The following is an 18,842-nucleotide window of genomic DNA, read 5'->3' on the forward strand; positions in this document are numbered from 1 at the left end:
CTTATGTTCTAGCTTATTAATGGTGTTATTTTGGATCAATGAACCAGTGCAATCTGATTGCAGATGATTGTATTAATAGAACTGATTCAATGTTTTTGTCCCACATTGCAGAGCATGCGTTCTGAACTTGATCAAAAGGTTAACGTGTTGGGTACACTGGAAGCCGAGTCAATTAAGGCCCATCAGTACAATAAGCAAATTGATAAGAACTGCCACAGGTGTGATGTCGACTTGTGCTTTTACAATGAACATGTGAGCCAGATATCTGACCGCTGGAAGCGCATTCAGACGCAGATAAACAGCAGGTAAGACAGTTACCTAATAATGTTAATGTTTTTTTCTTAGTGTCATTTTTTAGCGGGCGGCACAGTTGCTCAGTGGGTCCTGTCGCCTCACAGCAAGAAGGTCCTGGGCTTGATCCCCTGGTGGGGCGGTCCAAGTCCTTTCTTTGTGGAGTTTGCATGTTCTCCCTGTGTCTGCATGGGTTTCCTTTGGAGGCTCCGGTTTCCTCACAGTCCAAAGACATGCAAGTGAGGTGAACTGAAGATACAAAATTGTCCATGACTGTGTTCGACATTAAACTTGTGAACTGATGAATCTTGTGTAATGAGTAACTACCATTTCTGTCATGAATAACCAAAGAGTGTAAAACATGACGTTAAAATCCTAATAAATAAATAACTAATAGCAAATCATCACATTCATTCCTAGGATTGGGGATCTGGACTCATATCTGCAGCAGCTTCGACAGTATCTGTACTCAAGTTCAGCTCTCAGTGCCTGGATAGATGAAACCAGAGGTCGTATAGATGCTCAGCTGAGCACAAAGACAGATGATATCACAGTCCTCACCAGGCTTCTTAACCAACAAAAGGTATGCCTAACCAACTTAGATACCCTGTATTAAACAATAATAGACAACAAGCATGTGGTAGTCAAGTCAAGAGGCTGTGACTTCACCGGCCACTTTATTATAAACATGCCCTTTTGCTCTTGGTCTTAGTTTCCTGTTGCATGGATTCCATAAGTACGGTGGCCCGCTAAGTCAAAACACAATAACATTTACAAAACAAACAAAAGCTGACAACGCAACAACAATAAGGAAAACGCGAATACAATAAGGACAACACAAAAACAATAAGGAAGAACGTGAATATATTAAGAGACAACACAAATTCTTTAAGGTGGAACGCAATTACATTAAGGGAGAACACAACGAAATTAAGGAAACACGAATACATTTCTACAACGGAAGTGCTCCTGGTCACTAGAGGGCATCTCTATCATTTTTTATCTGTATGAACACTGCAGCAAAAGAAGCAAGAAGCAGAGCAGCGTAGCGCAGAGCATCTGGCTTCGGTTTTACTTTAACGTTCAGTAATATAATTCTAAATAAAAGTCAGCTTTTGATAAATTTATGTCAAACCATTTTTATACAAACACATCAATGTTTCTCACCTACTACAAACCATTTTTATATAAATTTTAAATAAAGATCAATAAATCTGATCATTTTATATTGGAGATGAATTAATTTATGCAGGTCTCATAATTTCATTTATTAGTACAAACATCAGTGTTTCCCATTTACTACAAACTTTTTTAGTTACATTTTTAGTTGTATTTTATTTATTATTAAGATAAAAAATATTACCCTTTCATATAGGATAATTGTAAATTATAGAATTATTTGATATGATTAGATGTATTAATGTAAACTATTTTATATTTACACATACAGTACATATCCCTCACCTACAAACTTCTTTACATCATTAAATAATTTATTTTAATTTCTAGTTAAGATCAATAATTGTATAATAATTATATTTTAGTTGTGTCCATTTATGTGTCTATATAAAAATGGTTTGACATTAATCTAATAAAATAATACTTAGATGTACTTATTTATTTGCACAACAAAATTATTATAAAAGAAATACAACTTTTGTATTGTTTTGTACAAGGTTTGTAGTAGGTGAGAGACATTGATGTGTGTATATAAAGATTAGTTTGACATTAATACATTAAATTATGACACTTTAATGGATTCCTTTTTCTGAAGAAAAATGCACAAAATGTTATAAAGTTTTTCAATTAGTTTTTTTAATAAATAAACGTAATCTTAAAATTAAAATGAAATTGCTTTTTAATTATGTTGCCTATTTTCATGTGTAAGAATTCATAAAACAAGTCCTAGGTGTTTTTTCAAGCACTTATTTAAACCAGAATGCCGAATGTCAAACGAATGTTGAATATTAAACTAAAGGGCATGAATATGTACACTTAAAATGGTTAATGATAACTAACTAATACATTGTAAATATACTGTTAAATGGTTTATGATGTTAAACTGTAAAAGCATGGCACAATATGACAGTCTGTTTAAAGCTCAAGTTAGTTGATTTTGCAAATATATTAGAAATTTGGCAAGCTAATAGTTGCCTGATGTTTAAAAAACAAAAAGGCGCTATACAGTCAAACCGCCTCCACTAAAAAGCTCAATTTTATTTAGAATTATCACTGAACGTTGAAGTAAAACCGAAGCCAGATGCTCTGCACTACGCTGCTCTGCTTCTTGCTTCTTTTGCTGCAGTGTTCATACAGATAAAAAATGATAGAGATGCCCTCTAGTGACCAGGAGCACTTCCGTTGTAGAAATGTATTCGTGTTTCCTTAATTTCGTTGTGTTCTCCCTTAATGTAATTGCGTTCCACCTTAAAGAATTTATTGCTGCGGGATGGTCAGCATCCCAATATCCCAAGGGTGCAATAATGGATTATAATCTGGCCACATGTTCATGATATGTTATGTCACATTAAATATTATTGTGGTATATTTTGCCATTACACAATGTGTGACATTTGAATAATGCTGTTACATTAAAATAATTCCAAATTAGTTTAAGGAAGCGCAGTGTATGCCAAACACTATCTTACACTATTCCACCATCACCACAGCCTGTCCTGGACTAAAGTCTGGGTAGGTCCATGGATTCATGTTGTTTTTGCCAAATTCTGACCTGTATTTTAAAGCACAAATTGGGATTCATAGGATCAGGCAACATTGTTCCAGTTCAGAGCTGACAGGAATGGATTCCAATAGGGATGTAACGGTACACTCTACCCACGATGCAATTCAATTCACGATACTGGGTTTACGATGCGATTTTTTTTCCCGATTTTCTTTTTTTTTTTTTACTGAAATTGACGACAAATTATGAAAAAGTTTTCTTTTATTATTTCTCTTCAAAAAAAGAAAAAATATTGTATTTGTGATTATCTTTTATTTATCTAAATATTGAATGTCCTTTTATTTCTGAGGTAGGTACAAACTATGCAAATTTGGCTGAAAAGCCCCGAATTTGGCAACCAGGCGAGGTGTATAGCACCAGTGCCCTCTGCTGTTTAAAGTGAATATCGATTCATTTTACATGTCAAATCGATTTGAATCGTTGAATTTTTGAATCGGTTATTAACTGTTTTGTGGTGAATCGTTACATCCCTGGATTCCAATGTGTTTTTTTATTCTTTTTGCCTGTGTAGCCCTTCTAGCACAATTATTTTTTGCTTTCTATAGTTCTGAAGAGTGTTTTCACTTTACAGAACTAAATATCATTTTGTGTACAAACCTTAGAGACTGTTATAATAAATAGACGATCAGCTTCCATGACCTCAGCAGCCATGCTTCAGGCAAGGTCACTCAGATCAGTTTTCTCCCATAACGATGTTTGCTGTAAACATTAACTGAAGCTTCTGACTTGTATTGGTGTGATTTGATGCCTTGTACTGCTGCCACATGACTGGTTGATTTGCTTCATTCTATAAATAAGCATGTGTATTGGTGTTCCTAATAAAGTGCTTAGGTGTATGTAACGATTGTATGTAATCCTCAGGCTCTGAATTCTGATATAGCAGCAAAGAGGGAGGCTGTGGAGGCTGTGCAGAGAGATGGTGATGCGTGTGTGAACACTATAAAGGTATAAATATCATTAAAGCGACATACTTGTGTCACCACTCCCATTTATTGACTGCTATACTGCATTAAGCAGCAATTACATTTAATAATACAAACTTTACAGTAGTGTTTCTAGTCCTGGTACACGATGACCCTGTTACATAGTGTTTTCTCTTTTTCCAACATCTGATTTAGCTTATCTATGAACAACAATGTTGAACTAGGTGTGTTGGATCAAAGAAACTATGTAGGCCAGGAGCATTCCAGGACCAGGACTGAAAAACACAGCTCCATATGACCACAAGTATAACATAAAATACATGACTGCTTGTATTGATGTGTAGTGTATGTATTTTTGTGTAGGACTATGAGCTCGGGTTGGCATCGTACAGTGCTGGATTAGAGACTCTGCTCAACATCCCAATTAAAAGGACCATGCTGCAGTCTCCATCTACTATAGTGATTCAAGAGGTACAAAAGCATAAATAATACATTGACAGAAATGAGGAAACACATTTATTAATTGCTTTCACATTTTAATTTCTTTTGAAAAGAGGTGCTTGCGTGGTGCGTTGGTTTACTATGGTAGTCCACCACTGCAGAGATACGGGTTCGAATCTCACTGGTGCTATCTGCCAGCCTGGGCATCTACCCAAGCATGATTTGGCTATGTCTAAAAGGAGGTGGGACGGGGGATGGCCGAAGCCCCGAGATGGATTGACTTCCATCAAAGCAGTTGATGAAATGAAAAATTTAATTAAAAGAAATTAGGGAAAAAAGGGGATCTAAGTTTTGCTATCAGCTGGCCTGCTGCCTACACAGACATGATTGGATATGTCTGAGAGTGGGAGGGCCGAAGATAATTTAAAGCACTCTGTTAAAACCTAAAATGCCACCAAGTGTTATACTCTTCATCCTTTATTAAAAAGTGTAGCATAATCAAAATCGTATTATTGTAGAGCAGTAAAATGAACATAAACACAGTGAGCAAACAGTTCAACAGTCAGGATGTAGGGTCAGTAGCGAACAGTTCATCACAAGCGCCTACAATACATGTTCATTAAATAATAGAAATAGAATTGTTCCTGGCAACATTAGTGTTGATATATGAGTTGATGAGCAGAGTTTTACCTTAATGCGGACAGTTTTAAGCATTATGCACAGTAACCATGCCAGTTGTGTAAAGTAAATAAATGAATGAATAATAATGTTACACACTGACCCACATGTAAGGGCAGCACAGTGGCTAAGTGGGTAGCACTGTCGCCTCACAGCAAGAAGATCCTGGGTTCGATCTCCAGGTGGGGCGGTCTGGGTCCTTTCTGTGTGGAGTTTGCACGTTCTCCCCGTGTCTGCGGGGGTTTACTCCGGGTGCTCCGGTTTCCTCCCACAGTCCAAAGACATGCAAGTGAAGTGAATTGGAGACACTAAATTGTCCATAACTGTGTTTGATATAACCTTGTGAACTGATGAACCTTGTGTAATGACTAACTATTGTTCCAGTCATAATTGTAACCAAAAGTGTAAAACATGACGTTATAATTCTAATAAACAAACAAACTGACCCACATGTGTGAGTTTAACATGTAGTCAGACTCCATACTGACACAAAAACTCTTCACAGTTTGTGGTTTTAATGTGTAATAGTTCTGATGTTCAGGGTTTATATAATACCAATGTATGGAAACATTTTATTATTTAGAGAAGCTGGTGTGTGTGCACTGAGGGTGGGTTAGGGTTTGTTTCAAATCGGCAGTCTAGATGCAATGTCAGTTCAAATCACACATCACCTGTTGGACATAAATTTAAATGATTTACACATTTAATCAACAATGACCTTGGTTCTCGGCTAACCATTAACATTTATGATGTAAATAGAAGTTGAACAGAGAAACTTGTTTTTACAGTACAAATGATTGTTTTGTGTCTTGTTTCAGCTATTAATATTAATACTTTTATGTCACAGCTTTCCTCTTTGCAAAGCCACTACTTAGAGCTACTTACACATTCAAGTGATTACTGCAAACATCTTGGAAATTCCCTTAAAAACCTGGAGGACCTTAAGGTACATAAAACCTAAACAGTATTATTGTTGAATCTGTTGATGCATGCTCAATAATCCAGGTACACAAATCCACAAAGTTGAATCAGTTCATCTGGACACAAGTTTGTTGTAGAGATACGTTTCGTCACTCAATCCGAATGACTTCGGATTGACGAAACGTATCTCTACAACAAACTTGTGTCCAGATGAACTGATTCAACTTTGTGGATATTATTGTTGAACTTACAGCACCATCCTCGGACTTCTTACTTAACATTTTCCTTAATTGTATCCATAGATAAGAAACACCAAGATAGATTTGCTTGAAGAGGATCTAAGGCTTCTGAAGGCAGACATTGAAGACCGTGATGCTAAGAATGCCTCGCTGCAAGAGGCACTCTCACGGTACAAGCTGAAGCTGAACGAATCTCAGGAGCACCTCCTTTCTTTGGAGGAAGTAAAGAGGAGCCAGGCCTTTCAATGCAGTTCAGCTCAGGCAAACCTAAGCACCTCTCAGACCCACCTGCAGGAGCTCATAGAGGAGCTGAGACAAGTTAAGCTGCTTGTGGAGGTGGAGAAAAGAAAAAGGAAAGTTGTGGAGGAGAGGTACTCCAGTCAACAGGAAGAACACGAGGACGCAATGCGTAAAAGACAAAAAGAGTTGGAGGGGGCTAACTGGGCTAAGCTTGAGATGGAGAAGACAGTGTCCGATCACACACGGGAAATCGAACGCCTGCGGAGGCAGTTGGAAGGGGAGGCCCAGAACGTGAAGGAAGCACAGATGCAGCTGGCTAAGGTAAGGCAGCAGCACAGCACTGAAATAAGAGAGGTCAAACAGACCTATGAGTCCCAAATCCTGGTAACACAAACAAACGTACAGAAGCTTTCAAAGCAACGAGAAGACTCTTTGTCAATGCGGAAGGAGTGTGACAGGTTGGAAAAGGAACAGAGGGAATTGCAAGAGGAATTAAAGAGGCTGCGCCTAGCCCTCAATGAGGAGCAGGCTCAAAGAAGACATGCAGAGGAGATGCTACAGCAAAAAAGTGCAGCATTAACAGAGGAAGCCAGGAAGAGAAGTAAGCTGGAGGGTCAGATACAGCTCTTTCTAAGTCAGAAGAGTGCAGAAGAGGGCAGATGGAAGGAATCACAAGTAAGCACCAATAGAGCTCTACAAGAGAAGAATTTAGACATTTCCGGCCTCACACAGTCTCTTGAGGACCAGTCACGCAAGAGGAAGACTCTTGAGGCAGAGAGGTCTCACCTGGAGAAGGAGCTGGCTGACCTTCGTGCAAAGCATACAACCTGTAATCAGGAACTAATCCAACTTCGCTCTTCACAACAGGAGCTAAGCATCCTCCGTGTTGAGGTGGAAACTAAGGGCAATGAGAAAAAACGGGCAGAGCAAAATCTTGCAAACCTTCAAGCAAGAGTCCAAGAACTCCAGGAGGAACTGAAACAGTTAGATAGAGAGATGAGTCAGCAAGTAAAGGTAGCGCAAGAAGAGGCTGCTAAGCGCAGGAGATTAGAAGCTCAGCTTGAGAAAACCAATCAGGCAATGCGCGAGTACACCTCCACCATCACTACTTTACAGAAGAGTCAGGATGAGACCAGCGTTGAATCCAAAAAAGCTGAGGAAAAGTGCAGACGGCTGCAGGAGGATCTGGATCGTAAATCAAGTGAGTCTGGTGCCTCTGCTCAGCGTCTGATCATATTGGAAGCTGAGATGAAGACTTTGAAGGTAAAGCTAGCGCAGGAGCAAAGTCGGGTTTCTGAGACCACCCATAGCTACGAAACCTTGCTCCGAAGCATGGAAGAGAAAAGCCGATCACTGAACCTGACTTCTGTCGAGGTGGAGCGTGTAAAGAGGCTTACCGAGACACTCATCAAAGAGCGCCTCCGCGTAGAGGAAGAGTTGAGAGGGGTGCGTCTGGAGCATGAAGAGCTGCTGCGAGGGAGGCAGCATGAAGATCAAGAGATGAGCACCCAGATATCGACACTTCAGCAACAACTCAAAAACAGCCAGTTTGCCCGGGGAGAGCATGACAACCTTGTCCAACAGCTCTCGCAAGAGAGAGAAAAGCTGCAGCTGGAGATACAGAATATAAGAAAACAGGCCAGTGAGGTACTGATACCCTTTAGAATGTCTGGGACTATCATAGGTTCTAGTTTTACCCAGACATTGTGTAGGTTTGGCTCAAGCATGCTGCATGCCTTTTCATTTCTCTGCATTTTGTAGCCTTTTATGCTTTAATGTGCACATTGGTAGCCAGTTTCTTCTTCATGGTTGCATTGAGTCTGCAGAATACTTGTTTACATGCTGTGTGCAAGTGCTTTTTTTTGTGCAAGTGCTTGGGTAATTTGTAATTTGATCAATGGTACATGTCATTTAATCAAGTTGTTCAAGGTAACTGTGATTTTACAAGGTTTTGTGATTGAACAAGATTTCTGTAAAGCTACATTAATGGTGAAGATCTTATTCATGTATAAAATCTACAGTTTTACAGGATCTACAGGTATTCAACCTATTTTTTGTTAGTAAAATACTTCGTGCAAAAATCCACTTGTTTACTTGTTTAGATTTCCCCTTTTTATTTCCTAATCCAGTCTCTTTCAATTCCTGATTGTGAATCCACTGCTGCTTGCACAACCCGCAATCTGATCAAGGAGAGCCAGATCACCACACGCTCCCTCAGTCACGTGTCCAGTCTGCAGCCACTTCTTATTGGGTTTCCACACAGAGCCTTATCGCATATAGACGGCCACACTCTGCATCATGTGATTCCCCCTACTTGTGCAGATCCCCAGACCACTCCCAGAGATCGTATATCACGGTGCCAGTGGAACGAGACCCGGTCCGACCTTCCCTTGAAACATGTCAATTTCTGTTTGTGTGGAGGCCCTGCTGAAATTCAGACTTTAGGGGGGCGGCACGTTGGCTAAGTGGGTAGCACTGTCGCCTCACAGCAAGAAGGTCCTGGGTTCGATCCCCAGGTGGGGCGGTCCGGGTCCTTTCTGTGTGGAGTTTTTATGTTCTCCCCGTGTCTGCGTGGGTTTCCTCCGGGTGCTCCGGTTTCCTCCCACAGTCCAAAGACATGCAAGTGAGGTGAATTGGAGATACTAAATTGTCCATGACTGTGTTCAATATAACCTTGAGAAGTGATGAACCTTGTGTGGTGAGTGACTACCGTTCCTGTCGTGAATGTAGCCGAAGGTGTGGAGCATGACGTTAAAATCCTAATAAACAAACAAACGAGACCAAGTCGACCGTCCTTCCAGACATGTCCATTTCTGTTTGTGTGTAGGCCCGACCAGTTCAATGGCTCTGCTAAAATTCAGACTTGCAATCATGGTGAGGTAGTGCATTGTGTTAGTGCTGCTGCGACACCAGAGCATACCGTCTCTGAGAATTTGAGAACTCCACTACCATCATCATGACGGCGGTATGGTGGCTAAGTGGTTAGCACTGTCACCTCACAGCAAAAAGGTCCTGGGTCCTGGTCCTTTCTGTGTGGAGTTTGCATGTTCTCCCCATGTCCGTGTGGGTTTCCTCCGGGTGCTCCGGTTTCCTCCCACAGTCCAAAGACATGCAAGTGAGGTGAATTGGAGGCACTAAATTGTCCATGACCTTGTGAACTGATGAACCTTGTGTAATGAGTAACTACCGTTCCTGTCATGAATGTAACCAAAGTGTAAAACATGACGTTAAAATCCTAACAAACAAACAAACAAACCCTCACCATGATTGGCATTCATTGGAATGTTTTCATACAAAAAGTAGAAATGTCTTATTATAAAACCATGTGCAAGTTATAAACATTTTGAATTATTACATTATTCATAGCTTTAATACCTAGAACTTAAAGTTTCCCTTTCAATTAAAGTTTATAAAAAGTATGAAGTCAAAAGTCTAAATTTACACAAAATATGCACTCAAAGTATAAAAAAGAAAACAAACAAATGCGAAACTGGTTGAGTACTTGTTTTTCCTTCACTGCATATAAAGCCTCCTCTCTCTGTCTTTATTTTTCTGTCTCTTTCTCTATGTGGGTATATATTTATATAAATGTAAACATTTTTCCTTTCTCTTGACAGACTTCACATTTGATCCAGTCTTCACAGTCTCAGTGCACTGAATTACAGCAAGAGAGAGATGCCCTAATCAAGAAGATCAACAGTATGGAGCAAGAAATAGCCCGGCTGCAGAGATTTCAGCAGGAGCAAGCTGAGCTCCAGACTCAGAGAGGTTCCTTGCAGGAGGAGTTGATGAGACTAAAACAGAAAGCTGATGCAGTAAACAGATACACACAGACCGATCACCCTGACTTAAGTATTGATCCCTCAAATCTGGTCTTTGATGGTGTCCGTAAAAAAGTCACAGCCCAGCAGCTGCATGAATGTGGTATTATTGACAAAGCAACACTTAACCATTTGGTAAAGGGTCAAAAAACTGTCCAGGATGTGAGTGTTGATATTAAGCTGAATCTCAAGGGCACAGGAGCCATTGCAGGACTGGCAGCTGGACCCACCGGAAAGATGACCTTTACGGAGGCCAAGAGAGAAAACGTTATCTCAACTGAGAGTGCAGTAAAACTGCTGGAGGCTCAAGCAGCCACAGGTCACATTATTGATCCCAGAGCTAATCTGAGGATGACCGTGGAGGAGGCTTTTCTCAGTGGACTTGTGGATGAAAGCGATAAAGTACAGCTTCTAACTGCAGAGGCTGCCTGCACTGGATTCAGAGATCCAAAAACAACCAAACTATTGTCAGCCAGTCAGGCATTGAGAAAGGGGATGATTGATCAAGCCACAGCTCTGCGACTTCTGCAGGCACAACAGGCAGCAGGAGGAATCCTTGACCCTGTACTTAGTGTGTTTCTTCCCAAGGATACTGCCATGGATCGTGATCTGATTGACGAAGCTCTTTATCAAGCACTGAATGAAAAGCCAAACTGCTACATTGACCCAGATACAAATCTGAGTACTAGTTACGTCAGCCTGAAGAGGCAGTGTCAGGCTGATTTTAACACAGGCTTATTGCTGCTTCCAGCCCCTACAGCGCCGATGACTGTGCAGGGCTTACGAGGAAAAGTTTCTGTGTCTGAACTTGTATATGCCAAATTATTGGAACCTTCAGACATCGATCAGCTAAAAGCCGGCAAGATAACTAGTGAAGACATTGAACATAGACTTAGAGCCTACCTTCGGGGATCAAGCTGTATTGCTGGAGTCTACGATGAAGCCAACAAACAGATCTTGTCGATCTACCATGCTATGAAGCAAAAGCTCTTGCGGCCGGGTACCACACTAGAGCTTCTGGAGGCCCAGGCAGCTTCTGGTTTTATGATTGACCCCATTAACAACCAGTATTACACTGTTGATGAGGCTTGTAAGAAGGGCCTGGTTAATGCAGAGTTCAAAGACAAGCTTCTCTCTGCTGAGAGAGCAGTGACTGGTTATAAAGATCCTGGTTCTGACAAGATCATCTCTCTCTTCCAGGCTATTGAGAAGGGTCTTATTGAAAAAGGCCATGGCATTCGCTTGTTAGAGGCGCAGATAGCCAGTGGTGGTATCATTGATCCAAAACAAAGCCACAGAATTGATGTGGATGTGGCGTTTCAGAGAGGATACTTTGATGAAGAGATGAATCAGATTCTAAAAGATGAAGGAGATGATACTAAGGGATTCTTTGATCCTAACACCCAGGACAACTTGACCTACCTACAGCTGAAGAGTCGCTGTATTACAGATGATAAAACTGGCCTTGTGCTTTTGCCACTTCATGATAAGAGCAAGACGTCGACACAAAAGAACACTACAAGAAAGACAAGGGTTGTGATTGTAGATCCAGACACCAACAAAGAAATGACTGTACATGAGGCCTACAAAAAGCAGTTCATTGACTATGAAACTTATCTGGAGCTTTCCCAGCAGGAATGTGAATGGGAGGAGATCACTGTCACTGCCTCAGATGGTTCAAGCAGAGTGGTCATTACTGACAGAAAGACAGGTCTCCAGTATGATCTGCAGGAACTGCTTGATAATGGTGTAATCAGCCAAGACAACCTAAACAAGTATCGTTCTGGAGAGATAACTCTTACACAGTTTGTCGACATCATCAAACCTGTGTGCAAGCCCCTCAGCTCCTCGTCCTCCTCCTCATTCTCATCTCAAACAATCAAATCAGAAATCAAGACTACTGTCGGAGGTGCTCCTTTGCATCAACGTCCTTCCTCACCAAACAATGTAAAGCGCATTTCGAGCATGTCAATCACTTTGACATCACCTGGTGAGTTTACAGAAGAACAGAGTCCAGTTGGGGCCATCTTCGACACAGAGAAGTCAGAAAAGATCAGCATATGTGAAGCCATGAAGCGTGGCCTTGTAGACTCCGTCACAGCCCAACGACTGCTAGAGGCACAAGCCTGCACCGGAGGCATTGTAAACCCAGAGGACGGTCGCCGCATCTCTGTTCAGGAAGCTACCCGCATTGGCATAATCGATGAAGACATGGCTAACCGGCTAAAATCTGCTCAGAAGGCCTACATTGGCTTTGAGGATATCAAGACCAAGAAGAAAATGTCAGCAGCTGAGGCAGTTAAAGAAAAATGGTTACCGTTTGAGGCTGGACAGCGTTTCCTTGAGTTTCAGTTTTTAACAGGAGGCCTCTTTGATCCACAGCATGGTCAGAAACGCACACTGGCTGAGGCTGTACAACTGGGATGGCTGGATGAAAGAGCAGCCCAGAAGCTTATGGATACACGTCACCATTCCAAGATACTGACCTGCCCCAAGACCAAGCTGAGAATTTCTTACAAAGAGGCTATCAATGCATGCATGGTGGAGGATAAAACAGGAGTTAACATGCTTCCAGCAGCCACTACATCCTCAGGTGGAATCAGCAGCCCCTACAATTCCAACCCGAGCTCTGCTCCAGGGTCCCGCAGAGGCAGCGTGGATTATACTATTTCCACCTCATCATCCACAACCAGATGCAGTAGCACCAGCTACAAAAGTACCTCTTTCAGCAGCAGATCTCAGTCATAGAGAAAAGCATTAACAAAAGAAGTTATCTATCAACATGTAGAACCTTTGTATCAAAATAATTCTAATCTGTATTAACTTAGAAAGATGTAGGTGTATTAATACGTGAGTTACCAGCTGATTTTGAACTGCAAAAGATTTGACCCTTAAATGAAAACAACATATCTTACTTTGTGATTTATTATAAGTATTTTAAAATCTGGTGACATTTTCATCAAGTGCCTCATTACAGAAGGATCTCAGTAGTTCCAAGCTTTTGTTTGATTAACTGTTAATTACAGTAGCAGATCCATATATCCTATCATAGCATGCTTTTGTATTAGATTATTCTACATACTACATACATAAACAGGGCTTTGGGAATAAAGTTATAAAAATAACACAACGTCTGTATTTTTGCAGCAGTGTAATTTGTAGCTAAAAGTTAAACTGGATATTAAAATGCTTTAATAATAATGCATTGATTATTAGAAATAATCTTAACATGTGCCTTGACTACTGTCTTTTTAACTGAGTTTTCATACCTTAAACAATTAATAAATGTTACACAAAACATTATGTTGTGATTTATTGTTTTCCTTCTGTATATATTAAAATATTCCATATCACTTTGGATACACTGTATGGCCAAAAGCATGTGGACACCTGACCATGAGCTTGTTTTGCATCCCACTTCAAGACCATGAGCATTCACTCTTCTAGAATGCCTTTCTACAACACTCTAAATATTTTGTGTGTGGGGGAATTCATGCTTATTCAATCAAAAGAGTATTTGTGATTCCCAGCACTGATGTTAAGCCAGATGGCCTGGCTCACATTAACATTCCAATTTCTAACATTCATGCTGGAACAAGAAAGGGCTGTTTCCTCAAAATGTAAAGTGTATATTAAGTTTGCCAAATTGATTTAATACAACTGTTAGCAAGGGTGTTTTTGAAAACCATTGACCTTTGTACCCCCTTCAAAACATTTAATAAACTGTAATTACCAGCGCCACCTGGGGGGGTTTTGGAGAGAGAGAGAGAGAGAGAGAGAAGCTAATACGAATAAAATAACTAAGTAAATAGGGTGTAGCGAATGTACAACATGCATATATATACAACATATGGTATGCAAAAAAAACAGTATGTGCAAATTGTGCATCTGGTACATTTAATAGAAGCAGTAGTGTATTTATTCTTATACACAATATATACAGATATATAAGAATAAATATAGAAATAAAGATATTGTTACAATACTGTATATATATGCAAAAACGTACATTAGATGTAAGAGATAATGTAAATATAAAATCAGATATAGGTATAAATATAAACTATGTATATCAGATATAGGTATGGATGAGTATAATAGTGGTAATATATGGATAATAATAATAGCAACATGTGTAGATAAAATAATACAGATTATAACCGATATATACCTTACAGGTATGAATACAAGAATTTAAATGTACTACTTCTCAAATTAACCCGAATTAAGAATTTAGCAGCACCATGTTTTGGAAAAAAAATGCACTGAGGTTGGCGCCTGTTACCTCTCTAAAAATATTGTTAAACTATTAGACTCCAATAAAAGAAATCTGGTTATAAAGTTGACTTGTGTAGACTATGTTTTACATCGTCTAAAAAAAAAAAAAATTCCAGTGATCCTGCCATGAATGTAACCAATGTGTTAACATGGCGTTAAACCATAAAATAAACATCATCTAAAGAATTCAGTGCATGTAATCCTATTAAAGAAAGTTATTTTATTATTTTAAATAACCTCAAAGAACTCTTGCTTTAAACAAGACTGTGATATGTAAACTCTAGAATTTAATTGTTTGTTTATAGGATAACGTAATGTTTCATACTTTGGTTAGATTCATGATAGGACAAGTAGTTACGGGTTACACATGATCCATTCAGTTTATGTTTGTATCCCCAATTTACAAACATTGGGGGGGGGGGGGGAAGAGGGGGGGAAATATAAATTAAAAAAAGATGTTTTAAGTGAATATTTATGCAGTCTATAACATGCAGGTGCACATCAAAATTAGATACTGTAAAAAAACTTTATTTTTGTTTATAATTCATTTCAAATGTTGTTCAGTATGGCTCATAGCTCTGGAAAATCAGAAAACTAGTATTTTAAATTATTAGAATATTTCATTTCAAGCTTCAGTAAATAACAATCCAAACAGTACAAACACTGTGTATCTCTCAATTTAGTTCAGCACACACAAGCACAATCATGGAAAAGCTGACGTAATAGAATAGTCCAGAAAATCAACAACACCCTCCACAAGGAGGATACGCCACAGAAGGTCATTGCTGAAAAGACTTGACTGTTCACAGAGTGCTTTATCAAAGCGTATTAATCAAAGTAAGACTGGGGGAGGAAAATGTGGGTGAAGAAGGTGCAGAAGCAACAAGGATGACCTCAGCCTTGAGAGGAATGATAAGAAAATTAAATTCAAGAACTTTGGGGAGCTTCACAGGGAGTGGACTGAGACTGGTGCATTAGGAGCCACCATGATTATAGACATCTCCAGGAAAGGGGCTACAACTCCTGAACCAGAGACAACATCAGAAGCATCTTACCTGGACTTACCTTCCTCAGTGGTCTTTTGTATATTTTGCAATCGAGATCTTTGCCCACATTCACCTGCACTAGCTTCATATGTATTATTAATTAAAACACATTACTGGTTATAGTTGATTAATAATGGTTAACATCCTAAAATAATAGGCTAATTGTTTAAGAAATATGATTGAAATTTAGGTTACTGTATTTGTTCAATTTATTAATAATTTAAAGACTAATCTCTCAGGACTCAATCTTGTGTGCGTCTGTTGATTTATGTTATTGGTTTGCTTGTGTACGTTGGATCTAAATATATATATACAGTGTATCACAAAAGTGAGTACACCCCTCACATTTCTGCAAATATTTCATTATATCTTTTCATGGGACAACACTATAGACATGAAACTTGGATATAACTTAGAGTAGTCAGTGTACAGCTTGTATAGCAGTGTAGATTTACTGTCTTCTCAAAACAACTCAACACACAGCCATTAATGTCTAAATACAGTGTATCACAAAAGTGAGTACACCCCTCACATTTCTGCAGATATTTAAGTATATCTTTTCATGGGACAACACTGACAAAATGACACTTTGACACAATGAAAAGTAGTCTGTGTGCAGCTTATATAACAGTGTAAATTTATTCTTCCCTCAAAATAACTCAATATACAGCCATTAATGTCTAAACCACCGGCAACAAAAGTGAGTACACCCCTAAGAGACTACACCCCTAAATGTCCAAATTGAGCACTGCTTGTCATTTTCCCTCCAAAATGTCATGTGACTCGTTAGTGTTACTAGGTCTCAGGTGTGCATAGGGAGCAGGTGTGATCAATTTAGTAGTACAGCTCTCACACTCTCTCATACTGGTCACTGAAAGTTCCAACATGGCACCTCATGGCAAAGAACTCTCTGAGGATCTTAAAAGACGAATTGTTGCACTACATGAAGATGGCCAAGGCTACAAGAAGATTGCCAACACCCTGAAACTGAGCTGCAGCACAGTGGCCAAGATCATCCAGCATTTTAAAAGAGCAGGGTCCACTCAGAACAGACCTCGCATTGGTCGTCCAGAGAAGCTGAGTGCACGTGCTCAGCGTCACATCCAACTGCTGTCTTTGAAAGATAGGCGCAGGAGTGCTGTCAGCATTGCTGCAGAGATTGAAAAGGTGGGGGGTCAGCCTGTCAGTGCTCAGACCATACGCCGCACACTACATCAAATTGGTCTGCATGGCTGTCACCCCAGAAGGAAGCCTCTTCTGAAGTCTCTACACAAGAAAGCCCGCAAACAGTTTGCTGAAGACATGTCAACAAAGGACATGGATTACTGGAACCATGTCCTATGGTCTGATGAGACCAATATTAATTTGTTCGGTTCAGATGGTCTCAAGCATGTGTGGCGGCAATCAGGTGAGGAGTACAAAGATAAGTGTGTCATGCCTACAGTCAAGCATGGTGGTGGGAATGCCATGGTCTGGGGCTGCATGAGTGCAGCAGGTGTTGGGGAGTTACATTTCATTGAGGGACACATGAACTCCAATATGTACTGTGAAATACTGAAGCAGAGCATGATCCCCTCCCTCCGGAAACTGGGTCGCAGGGCAGTGTTCCAGCATGATAATGACCCCAAACACACCTCTAAGACGACCACTGCTTTATTGAAGAGGCTGAGGGTAAAGGTGATGGACTTGCCAAGCATGTCTCCAGACCTAAACCCAATAGAACATCTTTGGGGCATCCTCAAGCGGAAGGTGGAGGAGCGCAAAGTCTCGAATGTCCGCCAGCTCCGTGATGTTGTCATGGAGGAGTGGAAAAGCATTCCAGTGGCAACCTGTGAAGCTCTGGTAAACTCCATGCCCAGGAGAGTTAAGGCAGTTCTGGGAAATAATGGTGGCCACACAAAATATTGACACTTCAGGAACTTTCACTAAGGGGTGTACTCACTTTTGTTGCCGGTGGTTTAGACATTAATGGCTGTATATTGAGTTATTTTGAGGGAAGAATAAATTTACACTGTTATATAAGCTGCACACAGACTACTTTTCATTGTGTCAAAGTGTCATTTTGTCAGTGTTGTCCCATGAAAAGATATACTTAAATATCTGCAGAAATGTGAGGGGTGTACTCACTTTTGTGATACACTGTAGCTGGCAACATAAGTGAGTACACCCCACAGTGAACATGTCCAAATTGTGCCCAAATGTGTCGTTGTCCCTCCCTGGTGTCATGTGTCAAGGTCCCAGGTGTAAATGGGGAGCAGGGCTGTTAAATTTGGTGTTTTGGGTACAATTCTCTCATACTGGCCACTGGATATTCAACATGGCACCTCATGGCAAAGAACTCTCTGAGGATGTGAGAAATAGAATTGTTGCTCTCCACAAAGATGGCCTGGGCTATAAGAAGATTGCTAACACCCTGAAACTGAGCTACAGCATGGTGGCCAAGGTCATACAGCGGTTTTCCAGGACAGGTTCCACTCGGAACAGGCTTCGCCAGGGTCGACCAAAGAAGTTGAGTCCACGTGTTCGGCGTCATATCCAGAGGTTGGCTTTAAAAAATAGACACATGAGTGCTGCCAGCATTGCTGCAGAGGTTGAAGACGTGGGAGGTCAGCCTGTCAGTGCTCAGACCATACGCCGCACACTGCATCAACTCGGTCTGCATGGTCGTCATCCCAGAAGGAAGCTGACGCACAAGAAAGCCCGCAAATAGTTTGCTGAAGACAAGCAGTCCAAGAACATGGATTACTGGAATGCCCTGTGGTCTGACGAGACCAAGATAACCTTGTTTGGCTCAGATGGTGTCCAGCATGTGTGGCGGCGCCCTGGTGAGAAGTACCAAGACAACTGTATCTTGCCTACAGTCAAGCATGGTGGTGGTAGCATCATGGTCTTGGGCTGCATGAGTGTTGCTGGCACTGGGGAGCTGCAGTTCATTGAGGGAAACATGAATTCCAACATGTACTGTGACATTCTGAAACAGAGCATGATCCCCTCCCTTCAAAAACTGGGCCTCATGGCAGTTTTCCAACAGGATAACGACCCCAAACACAACCTCCAAGATGACAACTGCCTTGCTGAGGAAGCTGAAGGTAAAGGTGATGGACTAAACCCAATTGAGCACCTGTGGCGCATCCTCAAGTGGAAGGTGGAGGAGTTCAAGGTGTCTAACATCCACCAGCTCCGTGATGTCATCATGGAGGAGTGGAAGAGGATTCCAGTAG

General features: G+C 40.6%; 1 protein-coding gene across 2 annotated transcripts in view; it reads left to right on the forward strand.

Annotated features, from left to right (window-relative positions):
- dspb (desmoplakin b) overlaps positions 1-13,558 on the forward strand; it is a 63,115-nt gene extending 49,557 nt beyond the window's left edge. The window contains exons 18-24 of one of the 2 annotated variants that reach the window (XM_063001949.1): positions 112-305; positions 712-874; positions 3,896-3,979; positions 4,321-4,428; positions 5,924-6,022; positions 6,300-8,123; positions 10,094-13,558. In XM_063001949.1, coding sequence (XP_062858019.1) covers positions 112-305; positions 712-874; positions 3,896-3,979; positions 4,321-4,428; positions 5,924-6,022; positions 6,300-8,123; positions 10,094-13,045 — 5,424 coding nt within the window. In that variant the 3' untranslated portion in view covers positions 13,046-13,558. The remainder of the gene's footprint in view (positions 1-111; positions 306-711; positions 875-3,895; positions 3,980-4,320; positions 4,429-5,923; positions 6,023-6,299; positions 8,124-10,093) is intronic. The other variant, XM_063001950.1, reaches the window with a different exon arrangement.
- The last annotated feature ends 5,284 nt before the right edge of the window (positions 13,559-18,842 follow it).

The sequence above is a fragment of the Trichomycterus rosablanca genome, chromosome 9, assembly GCF_030014385.1.
Source record: "Trichomycterus rosablanca isolate fTriRos1 chromosome 9, fTriRos1.hap1, whole genome shotgun sequence".
NCBI lineage: Eukaryota > Metazoa > Chordata > Actinopteri > Siluriformes > Trichomycteridae > Trichomycterus > Trichomycterus rosablanca.